This window comes from Alligator sinensis, unplaced genomic scaffold, assembly GCF_000455745.1.
Source record: "Alligator sinensis unplaced genomic scaffold, ASM45574v1 scaffold1097_1, whole genome shotgun sequence".
NCBI classification, from domain to species: Eukaryota; Metazoa; Chordata; order Crocodylia; family Alligatoridae; genus Alligator; species Alligator sinensis.
This window is the reverse complement of record NW_005841950.1, coordinates 3,333,924-3,355,722: the sequence shown is the minus strand read 5'-3', so window position 1 is coordinate 3,355,722 and position 21,799 is coordinate 3,333,924. Positions and strand designations below refer to the sequence as shown.

Sequence of the window (21,799 nt, the reverse complement as noted above, 5' to 3'; positions counted from 1 at the left end):
CAGCAGGAGTGCAGGATGAAGCCTTGGTCCATTTGTCATTCATTTTGATGGAACACTACAATAGGAACAAAGATGCTTTAAAAATAAGCATCTTCACTTCTTGATGCCACATTTCCCATAGGTTCCTTGACAGTGATGTACTAGTTGGAGACAGTGCCTCGTTCCATTGGCATTCACCCTCTATATATATACCCAGAACACCCTTAAAATGTCTCTAATAAACAAGAAGCTGCTCAAACCTCAGAGTTTGAAACTGGGTGCCTGTACACGAGCACAGAGGCTGCTCCAACGCCCTGTAATTGCAGCACATTGGAGCAGACTCAATTAACTGAGTCTGCTGGAGCGTAGCAATTACCATGCTCCAGCAGCTACCCGTGTCTCATGCATCAGCGTCCCCGTGCTTCCAGACAGCGGCGGGGGCGCTTGAACTAAAGCTTGATGCTAAATCTTGTTGCTGCCACTTTGCTCTGTATCTTTGGACAAGACACTTAAAACTGGGGCCAACAGAGAGATCAGAGGAACAGGCCTAGCAGCCATCAACCAGCTTTGTCAAACACCTCCAAGATCTACAGGCTTAAGGGCACCATAAAAACCTATAAGGAGTCTTACTATTGACCAACCTTGCTTTCAGATAGCCAGTCAGGCCACAGTGAGCACCAGTGATCAGAGTTATTTTCTCTACCAATGGAAGTTTGCAGCCTGAAGTTTTCATAAAAGTTCCACATTTGTAGAGAAATGCTGTTCTCAAAACTACCCAAGCCCAAGGGCCCTTCCCTTCTAGGCACCAATGATGCTTTTGCCTATATAGTCTTCTTCAGATAGTAATAAAAAAAAAAACAAACAAACAAACAAACAAACAAAAAAACACAACTTTCCAGAAGAGGGCATGAAGACTCCTAGAAGGAGGATCTGATGGTCAAGTCCCTGCAGAAGGGGCTCTTGAGACCAAGGTTAAAAAAGTCCCGCACAACCCAAGGCAAGACACTTATTCCCACTGTGACTCAATTCTCCCCCCGCAATCTGCCTTGTCCACTTGAACTGCAAGTTATTTAAGGTAAGTTCCACCTCCGTTTGTGCAGCACCCAGCACAACAGAGCTACTGTGGTTGGGTATACACTATACAAGCAACAGTATTTGGTCCACCTTACCTCCCCCTATTGGCGGCCTCTTCAGCATGGAGCTACTTCTCAGGTCCATGACAGATGGCTCACCATGGTCTTCCACCAAGCTGCTGATCCCCTTGTGCTTCCCAGCCTGAGGCAAGGAGCAAGACCAGCCAGATTGAGAGGCTGTCAAGGATGTCATTTGAGGGACCAGAATCAATCCAACCCCTCCTCTGTCCTCTTCCTCAGCAGGGAGAGTCTAGGGGTTTGGACCTGAATGAGGAGGACGTGTCCTCAAGAGCTGGTAAAATACTCAGCAGGACAGATGTCAGGAGCTGAAGCTAGCTTCTCCTCAGCTGGTGGCTACAAGCTGTCAGCTGGAGGGGAAAGACCTTGAAAAGGAAGGAAGACCAGGGGGAGGAAATAAAGAGGGGAGAGAAAGGAAAAGGGAGAAATAGACCAGATGAGAAAGGAAGGTAGACAGAATAGAAAATAATAACCTTTTAAAACCAAATCCAAGATGCCTCAGTGTTGGGTTGTCCAAGCCTGAGACATCTTGGAAGGATTCCATTTGCAGAGGACCAAGCCCCACAACCCTCTGGCCAAGCCACTGTGTAAAATGCTTTTAAACTGAGTCCCTAACAATAACGGTGCCCAACACTGTTAGTCACTTTTGCAAGTATAAAATGGGAAGTCATCATGCCTGGAGTGTGAGCATCTGCCAGACTCTTGCTCCATCAAGTAGGCCACTAACATTTGAAAGCATACAGTCACAGAACAGGTTGCAGGTGACCGAAAACAGCCATGTAGTGACAATATGTCCACCTAGCTCATTTTAAAATCAGCAGATCTCGAAAGGGTTTAAACAAACAGAGGTTGATCAGGTTCAATATCCCCATTTTAAAAAGAGGTAGAATAACAAGTGCAGGGAGGCGAGTGAAGTGACTTGCACAAGTGTCACACAGCAAAGCTAGAAACAGAAGCCACGTCTCCTGAATCCCAGTGTAATGTCACTTAGTGGAAGAAACAGCATCCCAACAGGGAATCAGCTAAAATCATTGACTTTCCAAACCCTACTAGCAAGGAGTCTGGAGAAGCATTCAGAAGTCCTGATACTTCCCTTAACCTCCTAGAGAGAGAGAGAGAGAGAGATCAGGCTGAACTACTGCTATGGCCACTCTTTACTGGAAAAAAAAAAAAAAAAAAAAAAAACCCCCCCCCCCACCCTCCTGTACCCCCCCTTTTTTTTTTTTTTTTTTTTAAACTAAAACCCTAATGAAGAAACAGCCCTGTAGTTTTCACTCCAATGTAGGTAGTTAAAGTAAACCCTAAGCTCCATCATACAGATGTAAGAAGGCTTCTTAGGATTTATTAAGGTTTTAATAAAGGGAGACATCCCAATAACTCTTTCAATACAAAAACATGTTGATACAAACAAAAACCAAAAAAGCAGGCTCATTTGAGAGACTGCCAAGGCTTCCCTTTTGCCACAAAGGCAGTTCTGCCCTTGTGAACTAATACTTCAGCTCCCCTGCTTGTTCGAACTCAAGAATGCAGCAGGCATAAGATTAGGATCAATACAACTCCGAGGTTTTAGACCCTCCAGAGTCAAGCAAGTTGTTTTTAGTTTCATCCACGTTATTCCATCAATTCTTAGCAATCATTCGGCTCCCAGCCAACATTAGATCCATTTCAATTATTCTTCCATGAGCTGCAAGAGGCTACTGAACTTTGGTCAAACATTATTGCAGCTTGAAATTCTAGTCTTTTTAATTTTCTTCTCTCTACTCTGCTAAAAACCTCACCCCTATTTGCAGCCATAGAAATACAGTTTAGCTCTTTGCTCCAGTAGGATACAATTAAAACAGACAAACAAACAACACACCACATCACTCCCCTACCATCATCCCTACTCATCAGCTTCAGGAAAGCACTAGAAGGCCATAACAGCCTGCCTTGGGCCCAAAGCAATGCTATGGGCTCAAGCCTGCTTCCAGTGCTGGCTGTATCAGGGTGAAAGAGAGGGTGTGCACTGTTTTCAAATGTGGCAGAATATTGGAAAGGTCTGTTAGCCCATAAACAATCAGATTTTAGCAGGAGCATGCTAAATAAGTGGAACATAGTCACTGAGACTAAGCATATGATGCTCAGTGGGTGACAATGTTAAGGAAGTGCCAGTTGCCATCCTGGAGCCATTGCTGAAGACACCAGCTTCACAATTCACATTACCGTATTCTCTCACACATAAAACTCAACTTTTCCAGCAGCTGTTTTAGTTAAGGTTTCAGTGCACATGATGATATGGGAGGACCAGGCAAGAGCAAAAAGTAAAGCCTGCACACAATCTACAAGGAGCAAACCTTGAGCTGGCTCAGCTCCCTAGCTGCTGCTACTCAGAAGAGATCTCTCTCGCCATTCTACCTTGGGGGGAGGGGAGCAAACAAAGGTGCGCATCTGATTCAGGGGCACATTGCATAGGAGAAAATGTGCTATATGGATGCATGGCAAGAACATATGGGAGTGACCTATAGGTGAAGTGACCTCACTGCGAGGCAGGCTAGTGGCAGTAGTTCATTGCAATGGAAAATTCTGTGCCCTGGCAAAGCAACTGCCTACCTGGCTTTAGTGGCACAGCTCAAGCTACCAAGCATTTCCAGAGAAGGGTGCCTTGAAGTGCTCATGTGAAGAGACATAGCAGAGGGAGCAGCAACTCTCTCTTGCAAGGCAGGACAGTCAGAGCTGGCACATGGTACCATCACTGCCTTAGGCAGCCTTCAGGTGTCCTCTCACACCTAAGATCACAGGACCAGAGTCCCAACAAGCAGAACCCCAAGCAATGCCAGTACCCCTTACAGTTGGTTTGAACTAACAGCAAGATAACACTGCTAGCATTAATGTTTGGCCCATGTCAGGTCAAAGATCTACCCAGCATAGGTGGCCTCTTGGGCTACTGGTAGGGCATGCCAGTTTCTACAGCCAATGGTGTGCAAGGGAGTAACATATTACATCTCATCTAGCCTCCTTTGTCACTACAGCCAAAAGGATCCATCTGCAGCTGGATGAACTGTAGGAAGAGGAGAAAGGCAGCCTCCAGCACCAACTCTAGAGCCAGGCTTCAATTCAGACCCCTTGATCCACAGGGAAACACAAACTCCAGCTATCCAAGGTGGTTATTCTTTTCTTACTGATGGGAAAACTGAGGCACAGAGGTCCCACTGTGTGGCTAACCGCAATCCAGTGTTCCCATTGCAGTTTTAGTTAAGCCTTTTTTCTAACAAGCACATTTCCAAGTAGGAATAGCAGTAAGGAAGATTTTGGGTGGAGGGGTGGGAAAGAGGAGAGGAGGGAGATATATGCATACATAGAGGAGCTCTTATTTTCCTTAAGCCACAGACAGAAAGTTTCATTTTATGGGAACTGGAACTTGGGAGAATGATAACACATTGGGAACAGCATCACTTCCAACCACGCTGGGTTAGATAGAAAAGGTAAGGGTTAGCACTTACTCTTCTTGCGGCCCCGAAGAATCAATGGGCTCATATATGTACCAGTCATTGCTGGAGAAGTCATCATAAGCGAAGGAGTCCTGGCTGGCCAGGGAACTATTATTTGCCATCTCCCTCTCGGCCTTCACTAAAGGGAAAGAAAAGAAAGATTTCTTCCTGCTGTTCCTTAGAGACAAAAAGAAACATTATCCACAAATCCTCTTTCAAGCATCTTCTCTGGATCTTTCCAGGGTCCATTCAAGATGTTTAATATTAAAGAAAAAACATTATAGTCTGAGTAGCATACTTTGCTCTCTTTCCCCTTGTAAACTATGGTTGTACACCCCCTTCGACAGCTGATGGACCTAAAGGAGAAAGGGGGAAGGTAAAAAAAAATAGAAATAAAAATTAATCTCTACAAAAGAGACACCTTGATTTGAAATACAGAGATTAAAGAACTCAGACATGGCTTATCAGGGTCCTTTCTCCTCCTTCACTGCACCTACCCAGCCTCAAGATGCTGATAGACTTGGAGCTGGTGTTTAGGCTGCTTAATGGCATTAACATGAATGCTCAGAGGCATCACAAGGGTCAAGATTAGGCTTCCCGGCAAGATGCAGCTAACCTACAAAAGAAATAAAAGGAGGCCTGTGAAGTAACTGTATGCAGGACTGGGCTTTTTAAGCCTCTGACCCACATAGTGCATGGATGTGCCAGTTACAAGCAGTTCCCTCCCAGCTGACGCTGCATTTCCACTGCTTTAAACTTCCCTCAAATAAATGTCCCCAGGCTCCAAAACATCTCAAAGGATTTGAGAGCAAAGTAAAGGGGAAGGAGAATAACCTGCCTTATTGCCAAAGCTTGCAGAACCACAGAAACACAGGCCTGGTTGCAAGACCATGGCAGACCCCTTGCTCTGTTCTTCACATTAAATGAAAAACTTATGCAGAGACAAAGCCAATAGCTGCTCCATGAGGATTAAAAGGACACTGAAGAGATAACAGATATCTAGACAGAGATCTCACTCTCTGCATTACTCCAATAAAGCAATTCCACTCACCTGAGTAAGGTATGACTCCATAGGAATCAGCAGGGGTGTGGAAATAAGCATTTTGCCCTACCTGAGAAGCCTGACAGACATCAACGTGGAAAAGGAGAGAGAAAGAAAATGAATGTTTTTCCAGAGTTGGGAACATAATTGGGGGGGGGGGGGGGGGGAAGGAAAGAGTCTAGTCATGTAAATAAAAGCAGCTTGGATTTCAGAAGGGCTGTGTATATTGCGATCAGTGGGATCTGCAAAAAAACAAAACAAAACAAACAAACAAAAAAAAACTCAGCACCCTTATTCAAAAAAAAAAAAAAAAAACAAACTTAATTTTAGGATCCAGGTTTCAGCATGTTCTTAATATGATCCTTGGACCCCAACTTCTTCCTTGCCCCCACCAGATTTTCAAGGGGTGGGGAGTGGAGGGGAGGAATACTTGACAACTCCCCCCCAAAAATGTTGTTTGCCCTTGCCAGCAATAGGCCTCCTAACCCACCACCTCACTTCAGTAGTAATAAATTCAACAAACCAAGAGTTTTCCAATGCATTTCACCAGCCTAGTCATCTAAGAGACTCCCCCGCCTCCTGGGTTCCCATCACCACAGAATCCAAGCACCTCACTCAGTCTTGGATGCATTTCATCCGGATAACATGCCCCAGACATGGGGAGCGTGAGGGGGACAAAAAAAGTGAGAAATAGCACCGCCTCACCTCCATTTTAGAGATAACAAAACAGAAGTACTGGCAAGTTATCCAGTTTACCCAAGGTCACAAAGGAGGTCTGTGGAAGAGCAAGGAAATCTGAGAGCATTTAGTTAAAACTAGGATATGACACTTATTCACAGACTGGACTTCCACCAAGATTAACTTTAACATCCCCAAGAAGTGTTCTTCTTTTTGTTCTTCTAGCCTGTTCAAAACAAAAAACCAGAAGGACTGGAAATGCTCCAAAGCAGCCAGATCTGAACCTGACCAGGTTCAGACACAAACTTTGGTGAAAAAAAAAAAATCAGGGTTACTTAGCAAGGTTTAGATTAAAGCATTCTCTCACCCCTGCATCCCCACCCCTGTAACCTAGAAGGTCCCAGATGGGAATGGAAAGCAGTCTTGAGCACCCTTTAACACCTTTATGCCACCACTCTCCATGAATCTCACCACTGTCTAAATGCCAAGAACCTCTGCTTCCATCCAACGCTTTAACTAGTGCAAACCACTCATGGCAGCCTCACACGCTCTTGTATCAGCGATGGGTACATCCAGCAGCCACGTATTCCACGCCACTGGAGTGTTCTTCTGCTTTAGCAATTCCAAGGGAGCAATTCTAAAGGTTTGCTCTTTGGTGACCTTCCATGAAAGTCTCCCCTGGCTGGGAGAGGTCTCCGGGGCAGCTGCTAAAGCTGTTCCAAAGCAGTTCCCAAGCAGCTGCTTGATCAATTTGTCTAGGTAGGAGATGGGAAGAGCACTAGATAAATGATGAGGCCAGTAGCTTTGTGTAACACTCATGCTTACACAGCTGGCAGCCAACAGTACTATCTATCACTTACTGTGCATGGCTTGACATCGTCAAAGCTCTTCCGAATATTACCCAGCCCAAATGTGTCATATCTCCAGGGGAAGGAAGCCACATGAGTTCCCCCAGACAAGAAAGTTACCCCAAGCCAGGCTCATCTGGCCATACTCCAGAGTCTAAGCATCGGGCACAGATTGATGCTCTGCTTAATATAGGTGGGGGCTTCTTCAGATCTAATTGCTCCCAGACAAGGGATCCAAATGCCACCACACCCCAGCTCCACACTGAAGCTGCTTCTTGGGTCCAGCCTGTTATGGAAACAAGCCTGTATTGCAAATATGCCATATTGCTACTTAGAGAATCCAGACTGGTTTTGAATTGAGCTCTGGTCCCGACCCATGCAGCATTATCCTATGCAATTCAGGGTCCTGTTTCCTAGGTGCTGGCATGCGTCCTTGGGGGGGTGGAGTTCCCTGTAGAGCGTACTCTAAAAATGGACAAGACTGACAAAGATCGAGGAACACGGAACAGAGATGCACAGAGAAACCTGGCAATTTGCTCAGTGGTAAAGAGGGTATCGTGGCAGAATTGGGCATCAAACCACCAGTGGGACATCCCAGTCCAGTCCCATGATCACAAAGCTTTGTCTTCCTTTAATAGAGGCTCTCTCCTACCACATGGCCTCCCTTCATCAGTTAGTTACAAGCCATCAGTATAGCTGAGTGGGGAAATTGCCCTGTTCTACAGAAAAAAAAAAAAACAACAAACAAACACATAAGGGGTATGACACTCCCTAATCTGATCAGCGACTTATACTTCAGGTCTCCCACCTCACAGGCCAGCAGTCTGGCCACTATTAGGGGCGTATATATAAAGTTGCTTGTTTTGCCATTTAAAGCACCTTATTGCTGCGGCTTAACAGAAGTGCATGGCTTTAAAGCACTTTAAAAATGGCTACAGAACTTTAAATGAATCCTTGTTACATGAAGTATTAAATTGGAAGCACTGCATTTTACAGCATTTTAGACACAGTCCTTGCCCGGGCAGGACTCTCTTGGTCTATCTGGTACCATGTAAACCAGTACAACCTGTTCCATGGTTAAGCGGTCAGTGACTAAACTGACACCCCTACCTGGGTTAGCCTGGGTGAGGAGGGGTGTGCAGACACCCAGCAGTACTAAAAATGAGACCTCTCAAAGGGTGGGTGAGCTCCCTGAGAACCAATGGCCATCTATACCTGGAGAGGATACGGGCAGCGCCAGGTCACTCAGTCTGAAGAACCACCAATGATGCAAAGCAACTCGACTAACCCAGGAGGGCTGTTACAGCATCCAAGGTGCTCCAGTCACAGCGGCCTCAGGACCAATTTGACTTAGCAGCCTACAGAACTTTAAATAACTTCTGTACGCTAGTCAAATTTCTGACCAGTGAAGCCACCCCAGGAAGCTGTGGGAGCCCCCAGCCTCCTAGCCTGGAAAATGCAGGGAGGGCTCCCCGCCACCAAACATGGCACTTCTGTCATGTTTAAGAGCTCTGTAACTTTATACTGCTATAAAAGAAGTGCTCTAAATTACAGTGCTGCCAAACATGCATGGAGCACTTCTGTCCACTTATTACTAAGCCAGGAGAAGCAATTATCTTTCGATTCCCATCCTTGTCCAAACTGTGATGCAGTCTCCAATGGAAAATGTTAGTTTCAGGAAAAATCAATTTTCCAGGCATCCCTTTGTTTCGCCTGCTTCTAAACCAGCCCCAGGCAACTGTGACCTCACCTTCCAGGAATGTAACACGCAGTAAAAGAAAGGCTCCTAGGAAAGATATGCAATTTGTGACAACACAATAAAAATCTTAATAGCTCTGAGGCATCAGAGAGCGAGGGAGGAGAACACTCTCTCACACACACACCCCCCCCCCCCCCAAACAGTTACACAACCAGAATGGGCCAGGGCAGCTTTTCCTAAGCTGCCTGTATTTAGAAATTGGTTTTCCATGTGTGATTTTTACCATTCTACCAAAATTTGGAGCCAGAACTTCTGATGGTGCAAGTCACCCTCTGCAGAATGAGGCCACTTTATACTACAATCTGCCCTTTGACCTTTAAATTAAATACTGTTCAAGTGACAGGCTCTTTTCAAATCCGCTTGGCTTTTGGAGTTGCCAGCTGTTCTCCTCACCCCCATCCCCCAGACAGAAGGCCCACTACCCTGCCTTCTCCAAGCCTTACCCCATCCATCCCTGCCGAGAAGTCAGTAACAGCACCACAATATTGTAGCTCTCTTTGCAGGTTTTAATATGTTGCAACCATTACCATGGCTCTGAACCATCTAGCTGCAGATCTTCCAGTGGAACTAGCCAGCACTTGATACAGAACCTCTTATCCTAAAGGAGTCAAAGGATTGGCAAGCTTGAACCAAATACTAGGAGAGAGATTGCTTTGGCCACTTAAGAGATGGAACATAGCAGCTGCTGAACAGCATGCAGTAATGTTACACAATGCATTAGGACAGGAGATGAAAGATGGTATCACATCCAATCCAAATAGGATATTGAGGAGACAGAGAGCACTGACTCAATCTACTCCTTGCAAGAAGTTACAATGAACCTTCCAATACGTAATCCATGTGCATATCCCAATTTCTGTCCAAGACAAGCAGAGACACTTGCTTCCTTCAAATGATTCTTGTGTTGCCAGTTATGGAAACTTCATAGCTCACAAAGAAATCTTGCTGTTTTGACCCAAAAGTAGTGCAGAAAGCAAAAACAGTACAGAGGAGTCTAGATGCATTGGTCTACTCAGATGTAGAAAACTAACTAGGACCGCAGTGACCCAGGCACAATGCAGAGCTGGAGTTGAGGCCCCTCTAGAAGACCCACCAGCAGAAGTCAGAAGCTGCTCTGTTTGTAACAAAATTAAGGAGTTTCCAGTTTACCAGAACTGTGCCTTACCAAAATATCTTGCAGAATCCACACGCCAAATTGTGAGGCCTTGACTTCATGCATCATCGTTATTTCTACACGCGCATAGCAGCTCCCAGTAGCATGATGGTACAGGGTCAGTAAAGGTCTATGGAGGGATCCTACCTTACAGTGTTATACATCCCAAAGATGTCCCTCATCCAAGTGCGAATCAAGCCCAAGCACACCTAACTTCTGAAGCCTGATACTCTTATCGGTAGGGAAAATGAGAAGAGAAAGAGGTTTCAGTGCTGCTCTCTCTCTCAGTGGCTGTCTGGAGTGTGTAGTGGATTCTCAGAAAACATCTATGACAAAGAAGCATTTGCTGAAGAGGAGTAGGTGGGGGACATGTAAGACAGTGTTCCGTACTATCATGGAGTGGCCCATCTATGGCTGGCCCTGGGGACGGGGGCACTGGTGTCCACACTGATCTTGTGACCAGTCAGATATAGGATACCAGAGCTGAACAACTATCATTGCAAGGCAGGCTTCCTTGGGCAATTTACCTACTGCTTCTAGGAGAAAAATCCCTGTCTTACACCCATGTGAACAAAAGCCAGAGATATGGAGACCTGGTGGGTGGCACCTGGGCTACAACACAGAATCATAGAAAGTGAGGGTTGGAAGGGACCTCAGGAGGTCACATCTAGTCCAACTCCCTGCTCATCGCAGGAACACCCCCAACCAGATCATCCCAGCCAGGGCATTGTTGAGCTGGGTCTTAAAAAGCTTGATGGAGAATCCACCACCTCTCTGGGTCATCTGTTCCAATGTTTCACCACCCTCCTAGTGAGAATATTTTTCCCCCCAATATCCAACCTAAACCTTCCTTGCTGCATAAAGGGCTCAAGCCTGATGCAAAATTAAAGTATCCTGCTTCCAAAGCCAATAGGTGTTATCAGTACTCCAAGCACCTCACAGAGTGGGTAGAAAGAGGCTCTTGTATTACTGGATAGTGGGTCAGATGATGAAATAAAAAAAGATGGGGTTTATATAGGTCCTCTTGAACCTGAAGAGCATTTCCTCTGCAAGAACAAGGAGATTCCCTTGACTGATTTGTGACATACATCAAGCAATTACAGAATTACCCTACCAGGCTTTCATAATATTGCTGAGAGGTCTTGCCCCAATGGACCTGATTAACTTCACTGTGGAGCCTGGCACTGCAGAATCAGTTCCACACTAGGAGAGACAACCAGTCAGCCAGATGTGCATCCAGCACAGCTGAGCTATGCCAGTTTATGAAGATGGAGGAGCAGGCCCAGAGACATTTCCATCAAGGCCCATCTACTTTGGAGCCCTCATTAGGCTTGTCTCCTCCAAGGACCAGCTGGCTTGGGCACAGCAGTAGCCAACCCTGGCCCTGTGGTCAGACATCAAAGATGGTAGATGTTACCTACCCCTCACTTCCAACAGAGCTGGAAGCAGAGAGGAATTTTCTATTATCCAGCTGCACAAAATCCCCGCTCCACCCGAAATCTGATCCCTTTGCTCCTCTAGCTAACCTCTGCCGAGGAAGTCTGGGTCTTTGATCGCAGCAGCACCAGCAGAGATTGATGGTCTCAATAAAGCCCCTTCATATTCTTCATTTCCCACTATTTATCACTCCCAGGGGAGCTTTTGCATCTCACCAATATAAACAGAGCAGGGAAGAGCTGAAGGCAGGAGGGGGGACTACCTACCCCCCACCCAGCGTAAGGACGGCACACTGCGTGTGGCTTTTAATAAAAATGATAAAGATCACACTCCAGAGCCGTTTGGGGAGCATTTTATTTTTATAAAGGGGATTTCATTTAATTCAATTGAGCTTCTCACGGCAGCAGTGAAACACGATGGAAAGCCTGGCTATAGCCAAGCCAAAACACTACAAAGGCATTGCTACATCTGCCAGAGATGGGTTGGTTCTTCGCCATTTGTTTGGGTCACTGGGTTTGTTTCTTTTGCAAGGATAAGGGGAAAGCAGCTTTTCACATGTGCTATTTGCACAGGTGCCTGTCAACCAAAGCAGCTGCAGACTTAGCAGCAATTAAAAAACACACAACAACCCATGTAGAAGTTGTGAACCATTTGCTGCTAGAAACCCTCTCTGCCTATAAGCATCAAGATATGCTGTCACCAGCATGTGTCCTCTGTATTTGTGGGGGGGGGACGCTGGGAAATAGCGGAGAGCACAAGCTAGATGGAGCAGCTCAGACCCTTAACCAGACTTTCCTTCCACTCGCAGCATCATACAGAGAATAAAGGTAAAGTGAGGCAGGGACTCTGGAGTTCAGTTGTTTACCAGTTACTTGCTCACACAGGGGTGGGGGAAAGCGAGCCGATTCAAGAGATCATTATCCCACAAGCCACTGAATAAAGTTGGCAGCTCACACACGCACTATTTCCAGCCTCCCTGTAGCCGGCTGAGTAAGTGCCTTCAAATTAATAGCACCTCTGCCCACCCCACCATGCCCTGGCTGATCCCCTGTGAGATCGGCATGGATGCACAGCCTTTCTAATCCTCAGGACGCCACCGCCACAGCACATCAAATGCACCTGGGCAGCAGCACCAGGGTTTGATCTTTCATCCGAGCACAGAGCCCTTTGAAGAGCCCACCCTGGGAAGCTGCCACAGCTCTGGGGGAGCAGGGATACAGCCCACTGCACGGAGGATGAGGATGTCTGCAGTCATTTTCTGCAGACAAGGTTGCAGGGATGAAACAGAGGATCTGGATGGTCTCATGGGTCCTATCCATCATGAGCTTCTGTAGGGCTCAGGGATGCAGACTGATCACAGCACATGCTGGCTGTGCCCACCACCAACACACACCTAGTGTGGTCACCTGCATGCTACCATGGCACTCCTCTCCCCATTCACCCACTCCCAGCCTGGGTTTGCTGGTGTCACCCAAACCTGCATGATGCACAAGATCTGCCCAGCAGCACCACAGACATTGGCCCCTGGCAGTACCACTCCCTCATTGCACCACCTTCCCCTCTGGGATAGGGGCAGGAAAGGAGAGCCCTTCGCTGCCAGGGGGCACCTCTGGATATCTCCATCACTTAACACAGCTCAATTAGAAGCTGCAGTCTCAGTCCTCTTCTGGTTTAGGACAGGCTGTTGATGCCAAGTTCACGCAGCATGCAGAGATCAGACGTTACAGCACAATTTTCCTACTGTCCCTCCCCACTCTTGCTCATAAGAGACTGCTCTTACCTTCCTCCCTAACACACAAACAGATCTGACTTCTCATGTTTTCATTCCCCTTAGAGAGGCTATTATGGAGTCAGTATCCCATTGGTCTCTAGTCATTAGCCATAATTGAATGTATCACAACAGCAACAACAGGCTCCATTGTGCTGGGTACAGCACAAGGTCAGGGGCCCATTGTGCTGGTCATTGCACAAATATATAGACAGACACAGCCCCTGCTCTGAAGAGCTGCCAGTCTAAATAGATAAGGCGTCCCAGGGATGGGATGGGATGTGAAAACACAAAGAGGGCAAGGGACCTGCCCAAAGTCCCACAGCAGGTCAGTGGCAGAGGTGGAACTGGACCCCTGGGTGTCCAAGTCCTAGCCCAGCACCTTGTCCATGCTGGGAAGCAGAGTGGGTCAGTGGAAGCCAGGCTGCTCCAGGATTTGACCATGCTTCAGTGTGATGTTTAACCCCAGAACTGCTGCTTAATCTACCAGCATGCCTGTTGGCTGGAAAGAAATGCCTCCAGCGGTCTCTAAAAGCAGAAAAGACACCTGTCATGCTGCCAGGCAATTCAGGTGCAGCACACCTATATGTTAATGAATGGCACAAGCTCCTAACACACCAACTCCTGTAAAACTTCACTAGCCTTGTTGCCATGATAGCAACCCTCCCCTGCTTCCAACTCATGCTCTGCCATTAGTAACATGACAGGGTAGCACCCACGTGCTGAGCATCCTGGTTGTCCAGCCCTGAAAGTGTGTGGGACAGAGGAAACCCATGGCCTTTGGTATCCTCAGCCCCTGTTACTTAACACGGGCTGATGAACTGGGAGTGAGAATCGTTTCTTCCTTCCCAGCTTCCCCCACCTACCCCAAAGCTGCAGCCTTTCACACTAGAGGACTTAAGCAACACTGGGGAAAGGACCAGGCTGGGCTAGGAGCAGACTGCAATGGAAACTTGCTTTAATGCCCAGACACCAGCAAAGCACTTTCCAGGTCTTTCCTGGAAACTGTCCACCCAGTTATGTCTGAGATCTCATGCATGCACTTCAGGCTGACACACTGCTTCCCCACACCAAGGTCCCATGTCACAGTGGTTTTGTAGAGTACCACTCCCACACAGCAACAGCATGCCAGCCCCAATTTTCTGACCCTGTGCATCAATGCAATAGATGCACAGCTTTCCCTAGGTATAGAGCACTGCTCAGCCCTCCTCCCAGGTAAGTTTGCTGCTCTGAAGTCCGACAAGGTCACGGTGTTCGAGAACAGGGAGCCATTACGAGATCTATTTGGGGCGGGGGGCGATTCACCCAGTCTTAAAGGGGCCCAGTAGTCATACGTTTCCACCTTTATGGAGTCTCTAGAAACCAAAAAACCAAGGCCCCCACAAATCCTCAGTCACTTGCAAGAGAGCATCAAACAGAAGTACAGGGCAGCAGGAAGAGCAAAGGCAGCTGCTCTGTGACATTCCTTCGCAGGCAGCTTTACAAATGCACCCAGGCTGGATGTGTAAAATACTCTCCACTTACTCCTCTCCTGGGCTTCCCCCTGAACACAGCCAACAGACATAAAGAGTAAATAAAGCCCAACACCAGACTCAATGCATTGATGATGACCAAGGTAACCTGGTGTCCAAAGGGAACTAGCAGTAACCCTTTGTATCCCCAGTAGTTCTAGCTAGCACCTTTAAAACCGCACAGCTGAACATTTTACTACCAACTTGTTCTAAAGTATAAATTCCCCCCTCTCCCACACATTAGCTGGTTCTTCGCCCCTTGCAAGAACAGAAAAGTTCTCTCAGGTCTTGCTTAAGAGAGATTCATGATCTTTGTATCAAAAAGAGGCTGAGACAGGAGTTACAGACTTCCCAGGCGATTCGTGTTAAATCATAGCTGAAATCCCCTCTGATGGAAGCTTTCTGCCAGAAGAAGGCAAGTTCTAAGGAATTCCAAGCAGTACCAGGAAGGAGTGGGGGTGAAGGTATTTCTTGGTCCCAGCCGCTAGGATGTAGCTAGTTATCAACCTCTGTTTAATACTACCAGAATGATCCTTTCAAATCATCATGGACATCTAAGGGCAATTTATTTTTTCCAGCCACGAGTCTCAGGGAGATGGAGTCTGCTATAAAGCACTCCAATATAAATACAGACTCACTCCTTGGAACTACCTCAGTCACCACAGCATAAGTCTGATGAGCGCAAATAGAGTTTAGTCTTTTTGAAGCACTATTGTTTGCTGCTTTATAGCCAGCGCATAAGAGAATAAAGTCATGAACATGCGGATTAAGACATAAGCCAGTTAAATAAAGATGCATTTTGAACAGTGATGTGATTTCAAAGAGTTTAATTGTCCATGAAAAACGCCTCCCCCCCCCACCCCTTCAGGATTTCCCAGTCCTGAAAACACACGTTACATCTCCTTAATTTTATGTGTGCAAGTAGTCACCCAGAAGTCTACAAATCCACTCACATCAGTAAAGTTAAAAGGACTTATAACTTTGGAAGATCAGCACCCAAGCAAACAAAATGACAACAACAAAAGTCAAAATGTCCATGAAACAAGCACCCACCATTCCCCGCTTCTGCATCCCAGTGTAATCCAGAAAGAAGCTTCTTTCAGGTAGTGTAGTAGTAAGGAGAGTTTTAAAGTGGGAAGCTAAGAAAATAAACTCAAGAGGCTTTTGTGTAATGTCTGTTCCCTTTATGATCATCAGGAACATGGCACTAGCATAAGACTAAGTGCCTTAGGCAAACCTGGAGTGGCTACAATAGTGTTTACAACCTGGAGAAATAAACACTTTGTTAGCACAGCAGTCCCACAGATTCATTACTCTGAATTGCCCTTAGTGTCCCATCAGGCCAAAGCAAACCAGCAAAGTTCCCCCTACAACAAGGAACAGGAACTTAAGGCAAGCCAGAAAAGTAAAACATTACCTTCTCCAATCAAGTCTCCTGAGATAGCAGCAGATGCACTGAACAGTTTGTCCTCAGCAGCAGGTAGATAATTATCCTGTTAAAGCGCCACTCTCCTTAGGACTGTATAATCGTATCCACTTCCCCTTTTCACTCTCTTTCTCTCCTACTTTATTTAAAGTTGCCCCAAGAGCTAATTGTCCATGGGGCTGGGAGGCAAGTGCACTCAGCAACTGCTGCTGCTGCAGCTGTTCCTGCGAGTTTCCTAATCTGATCAGAGGATCCCAGCAGAGATGCAGCCATGCAAGCTTAAAGGCAAAGTTCAGCACACCGGAGGGAGAGGGAGAGAGAGAGAGAGAGAGGAGGCTCTCTATTGCTGAGGAACTTTATCCCCTTCCATTGCTAAGAGGGCTTGGCTTAGGGCCATCCCAGGGCTTAGAAAATTAAAAACAACCGGTCTGGCTTTTGATTATCAACTGCATTTCTGGACAGGCAGCAGGGGATGTCACACCCCCCACAACAAATGCTCAACTGGTACCTAATCATATCCTCTCTCCCCAAACTGTTGTGAGCTGTGATGAGTCCCTTGCCCTGACAGCCGTTCAGCCCCTATGGAGGAGAGGGGGCCAGATCACAGGGAGCTGGGGGTAGGTGGTTTTGCTCCATAAGAGTAACTAAATGAGCTCCCCTGCAGCAGTAAATGAATTCCAGCTCTATGGGTGTCGGGGGCTCACTTGGCAGTGGGTGTGAATCAGCCACAGCTGCAAATGGGTCACAGAGCCACGATTTCGGCTTGTGGAGGGGTGCCCAAACTGTGGTACGTGTACCCCCAGGGGTACGCAAGACCTCTCTGGCAGAAATTGTCATGGCAGATTTAATTTTCATTATATAATAATTGACATTTAAGGGGTTAAAATATGCTGGTAGGGGTATGTGGGCAGCTGGTATATCTGGAAGCAGGTATGCAATAAGAAAAAGTTTGGGAACCTCAGGGCTAGTATAAATCAGTTGGTTTCAGCTGACCTGTGGCAAGTTGTACAAGCTGGGGAGCTGGCCCAGGGGCTTCTCCTGTGTTTTCCTCCTGATTACTTTGCCTTGTGGCTTTACTCCAAGTACACTGGGTTGCTCCTGGCCCTTGTGGGCCTGATCCCAACCAGATGGGGGTTGGTAGGGAAAATGGAGAAACCTTTGTGTTTGTTTTCACATGACCATCTTGCTGGTGCAAGGGACCGATTGACAGCGCGAGGGAATGATGCTTGTTCTAGTCGCAGGCAGTGCCAACTCAAAACAGCAGTACCACCTCCCCCCTGCCAGTCCACCCACCCAGGCCCTGTCTGCGCTACAGAATGGACCCATCGTTAATTGAACCGAGTGGAGCACCCACGGGTGCCATCCCATACCAGGTGTGAGTCTACTGCAGTTCTGCAGGGCAGAGCTGTGTCTGTGCTGTTCTACACAGTAGTCATTACAGGGCTCTTGACATACTTATCCCACAGATCCTTGCAGTGGTTTCTTAGAGATTTCAGAAAGTTTTTTGGAAGTTTTCACAGAGCCCAGAGCAACTGTAAAAAAAGAAGCCAAGTTGTCTGAGTCCCTTGGAAAACTCTTCCACCTCCCCAGGGAATTTCCCTTTGTTCCTGAGATGCTGGGTCCATTTCTTAGGCCTTCTTCAGAAATAGAGGTGAAGGCAAATTCGCTTTGAAATTCTTCAAAGCAGGTGGTATGGGAGGGAACAGTAGTAGGGAACAGATTCCTGAGACCAGAAGCTCCTGGAGTACATCATTAGAGCAGGTCAATAATTTTGTACCAAGGAGCTTTTTTTTCATTTGCAATTTGTGATGCTCCGATTCTCTCTGATGGGCCCAATGCCCTGGCTAGATTACCTCTCCCATGATGCAATGCAGCTTGCGCACTTCATGCAACTGAGCTTTGATCAAAACAAAACTAAATACAACTTTATTGGAATGTGGATGAATTTGCTAGATGATATATTAAGTTAAAAAAACACAGCAAAGTAGACAAATATACTCAAAAGATATTGTTTCATTAGTCCTATAGTGATGATAGTTAAATGCACATCAGTTACTCAGATTCATAATACAAGTACTAGGCTTCTTAAGCATCCTACGCTTCACTATTATTCATTTCCACAGCCAAGTTAAGGTTTTTAACTAGAACTAAAAATGGTCTTTAGGGCTGTGAAATGAAAGAGAGAGATTCCCAGGAATGGCTAACAGACAGCTGAATTGCAGAAGAAAGGATAGCTTGATTGCTGGAGCTTGAAAAGATTTGTTAACACCTATAGAGTGAAGAGCAATAAGCAGGAATCGGTTAGATTATAATGAGCCATGAAGTCAATTCACCCCTTCAGCACCGGCTGAATAGAAATATTGCTTCCCCTCTGAGGCTTTCAAAGTTTAGCTGGAGCAGGAATCAAAGGGGGGAGTGCAATTGCACCACTGCATCCACACCAGATCCTCTTTTGGGTGGAATGGCTCAGGGATGGCAAACCCATAAGTGACAGGGAAGGGACCAGACAGTTCTTTAGGGCAAGTCCTGTCTCATCCTATGTATGTACAGAAGAGACAAGATCCTTCAGCACCCAGGGTTGGTGGGGGTGGGGGGCTATTTCTACCATTGGAGACTGAGAAGTTAGGAGGGTGGGTGTGGTGAGGGGAAAGGGAGGGGGATCAAAGTGTTACCTGCCCCAACTTTCTGCACAGGGAAGGGAGCTGCTACTGCTGCCGCTGCTCTTGTAAAGGCAGCCAGGCTCCCTGGTGCCCTGTTCACCCCTCCCAAGATCTTCTGTTCTGTGCAGGATTTTCTGCTCTGCCAGTCTTCCCATGGGGTGTCATTCCACTGGCCTCATTCACGGCCTGCCCCCAGATACTCTGCTAGGTGTGGGGTTGTGCCTGTCTGGCTCCTATGGCCAGGCAATGAAGGGCTGCCCTTGCCATGGCAAAGATGCCTGGGGGGGGGGCATTTTGGCACCCCCCCCAATAGTTGGCACCAAGGGATGGTGCCCTGCTTGCGTCCCTAGTTATTTTGCTGATGTACAGCACCTAGCACAGAGCCCAAAGTCCTTCTGTGGGTAAAACTGCCTGCTAAATCAAAGCTCTTGTCTCCCTGAATAAGGACAGCACAAACACTGGAAGGTTTAAGATTATCCGATGTCTTTCATGAAGCATAGCTGATAATGGCTTCCAGCCCCCTTTTATTTTTGATGAAGTCCCAAGAGTTTTGCCATTCTTTCTGTAGGAGCAAGGAGGATCTACAGCAGGGATGTCAAAGATACAGCCCAAGAAACCCTTGGGTCAGAGTGCTGCTCTTGGGTCCAGAGTTGACCCAGAAGCCACAGCTGGCACATGCCAGACTGGTCTTGCGCACAGGGCCTGGGATGTGAATCCCACGTGGTGCCCACTCTGGCTGGCCTGGGACCTGTGCTGCACATGGTGCTCCCCCACCCTCTGCCACCTCAGCCACTCCAGGGTAGACCCTGTGTGCAGTGCAGGTCCCCAACTGGCTGCAGTAAGTGCCATGTATAGCGTGCATCCCAGATTGGCCCTGCACAGGTGCTACATGCCATGTAGTCCTGGAGGGCTGGGGTTGCTATTGCATGCTCTGGATCTGACAGGAGGGGTAGGTATATGGACTCGATCTGGCCTACAAGGCTGGCCACACGCCAGCCTGTGGACCAGCCCCGCACAACTTATCCAGATCATAGACTGATGAGTTTGAAACCCTTGATCTACACCATTTGAAAGAGATGCTACTGTCATCTAACTGTCAGTCTAAAAATAAATCAAGAGGTATTGCCTTGCACTATTATCCTCATCTTCTATGCTGCATATGCAATGTATCACTTGCATTTCTTCTTTCTGTGGACTTTTCTTATCAGCAGTTTTTTTCTACACTCTCTTTGTGCTATGTACACAGAGTAATGCCAAACCTAGTGCACATGTAGATCTAGCACAACTAAAAAAAATTATCTTAATGAAGTGTACATTACATTAGATTAAGTGAAAATTGCTCTTTGATGATCGCATAATTAAAGACAGAATGTTAATGTATTTGTACAAGGGATGAAAGGAAATTAAACATGATGGTTAATGGTATAAAGGAGAAAGTACCTGCCATATTCACATATTACAGCTCTGTGAGATTTTAATTGGAGCCCTGCAAAACTTTCTGAACAAAGCCTGTTACAGTCATGATTCCAAATCAAATTGTGTGCCCTAACCACTTTGGTCATGAAGAACAGGAGTTATTATTGTCCTAAATAGGGCCCTGAGCCTCTGAAGATTTAACCCGATGCTTAATCAGATACATGTGAATAGTCTTGTTGATGTACTTTGCACAGGTCCTATATGAAAGTTTCTTTAGGTAAATGTGATATCTTTTATTAGACCAGCTAAATAGTTGGAAAAATTGTTCTTTGCAAGCTTTTGGGTACAAACACTGGGCCTGAAACTTGGAAACTTTGAAATGACTGCATCTTGAAGCTGCAGCAACTTGAGGACTGGCTTTGAGCAGGACTTAACAGATGCATGCAGATGAGGGTGGAAAGCAGAAGCATTTGCTTTAAGCCTTTGTTGTAAGTCCAGATTTCCCAAGTGGCCCAGTCACCATCCTTGATCTCAGCCACCTTGAATATTGGGGCCTTGGAAATCTGGTTCCAAATGTTTCACCTTGCTTCCATCACCGGCTTATTTAAAAACCTTGGATGCACGTTGCGTTCACCCAGATAACAATCTGTTTTGGGTGAATCTGGGATCAATTCATGGTCATGGCTGAAAACAACATAGAAACCAACAGTTTTTGGCTGAGGAGTATTGATTTCTTTTCCTTTCCAACAAGCCCCTGAAAACAGAAATACTAAAGAGTGAATACAATGGGAGCCCAAAGTATAGGTAAAGGAGGTCACATAAGAGAAATCAGTGGGGTTATCATAGCTGGAGCAAGAGCAAATGAGTGTTTCTGTGAAATTGGCTCTGAATGATGTTCAGGCAATGCAAGGACACAGCGGCAAAGAACTGACACTCTCCAACTTGAGGGCAACATGTGAATGTTAAAATTGTCTCTATATTGTCTGTGGATTTACTTGTTCCAGGGGGTACCTGAGCAGGGAACAGCCATTGAAATGCTTCTATTTTACTATTACATTGCGTTCGAAATACAGTACTGAGAATATCCCTAAACTCTGCATCTCTTCTTGTCTTTCTCTAGCCTACTTTCAGATGCCTTTGTGCTTCCTGGCGGATGCATTCAATGTCCAAATGATGGTGCCACGCCATGCAATGGTACAAAGAGGTTAAAGGGCTTGCCTTTGGTCACAGAGGGAACCTTATGTCTCTCTGGGACAGCATACAAGAAAGAAGGGTGTAGCAGGTGCAGTTAAGTCACCTTTGTGCCTCCATTTCTGACCCCCTTGAGGTGCTTGCCAGTCTCAGGCCTATGTGTGTGTTAGCCCCCTGCCTGCCCCATACAGTGTCAGATAGGAAGCCACTTTCACAAGGGGGCCAGGGAGTGTAGTGGCTTGAGCACAGACCAGTGACTCAGGCAAGGTAGTTTCTACTCCCAGCCTGCCTATCTGTCCTCAGGCAGGCTGGG

At 46.6% G+C, this 21,799-nt stretch overlaps 1 protein-coding gene across 1 annotated transcript in view; it reads right to left on the bottom strand.

Annotated features, from left to right (window-relative positions):
* Nucleotides 1–16,509, bottom strand: part of STRA6 (stimulated by retinoic acid 6) — a 43,904-nt gene extending 27,395 nt beyond the window's left edge. The window contains exons 1-3 of the mRNA XM_025199895.1: nt 16,211–16,509; nt 5,095–5,213; nt 4,610–4,736 (exon numbers count right to left, since the gene is read on the bottom strand). Coding sequence (XP_025055680.1) covers nt 4,610–4,736; nt 5,095–5,155 — 188 coding nt within the window. The 5' untranslated portion in view covers nt 5,156–5,213; nt 16,211–16,509. The remainder of the gene's footprint in view (nt 1–4,609; nt 4,737–5,094; nt 5,214–16,210) is intronic.
* Nucleotides 16,510–21,799: the final 5,290 nt, after the last annotated feature.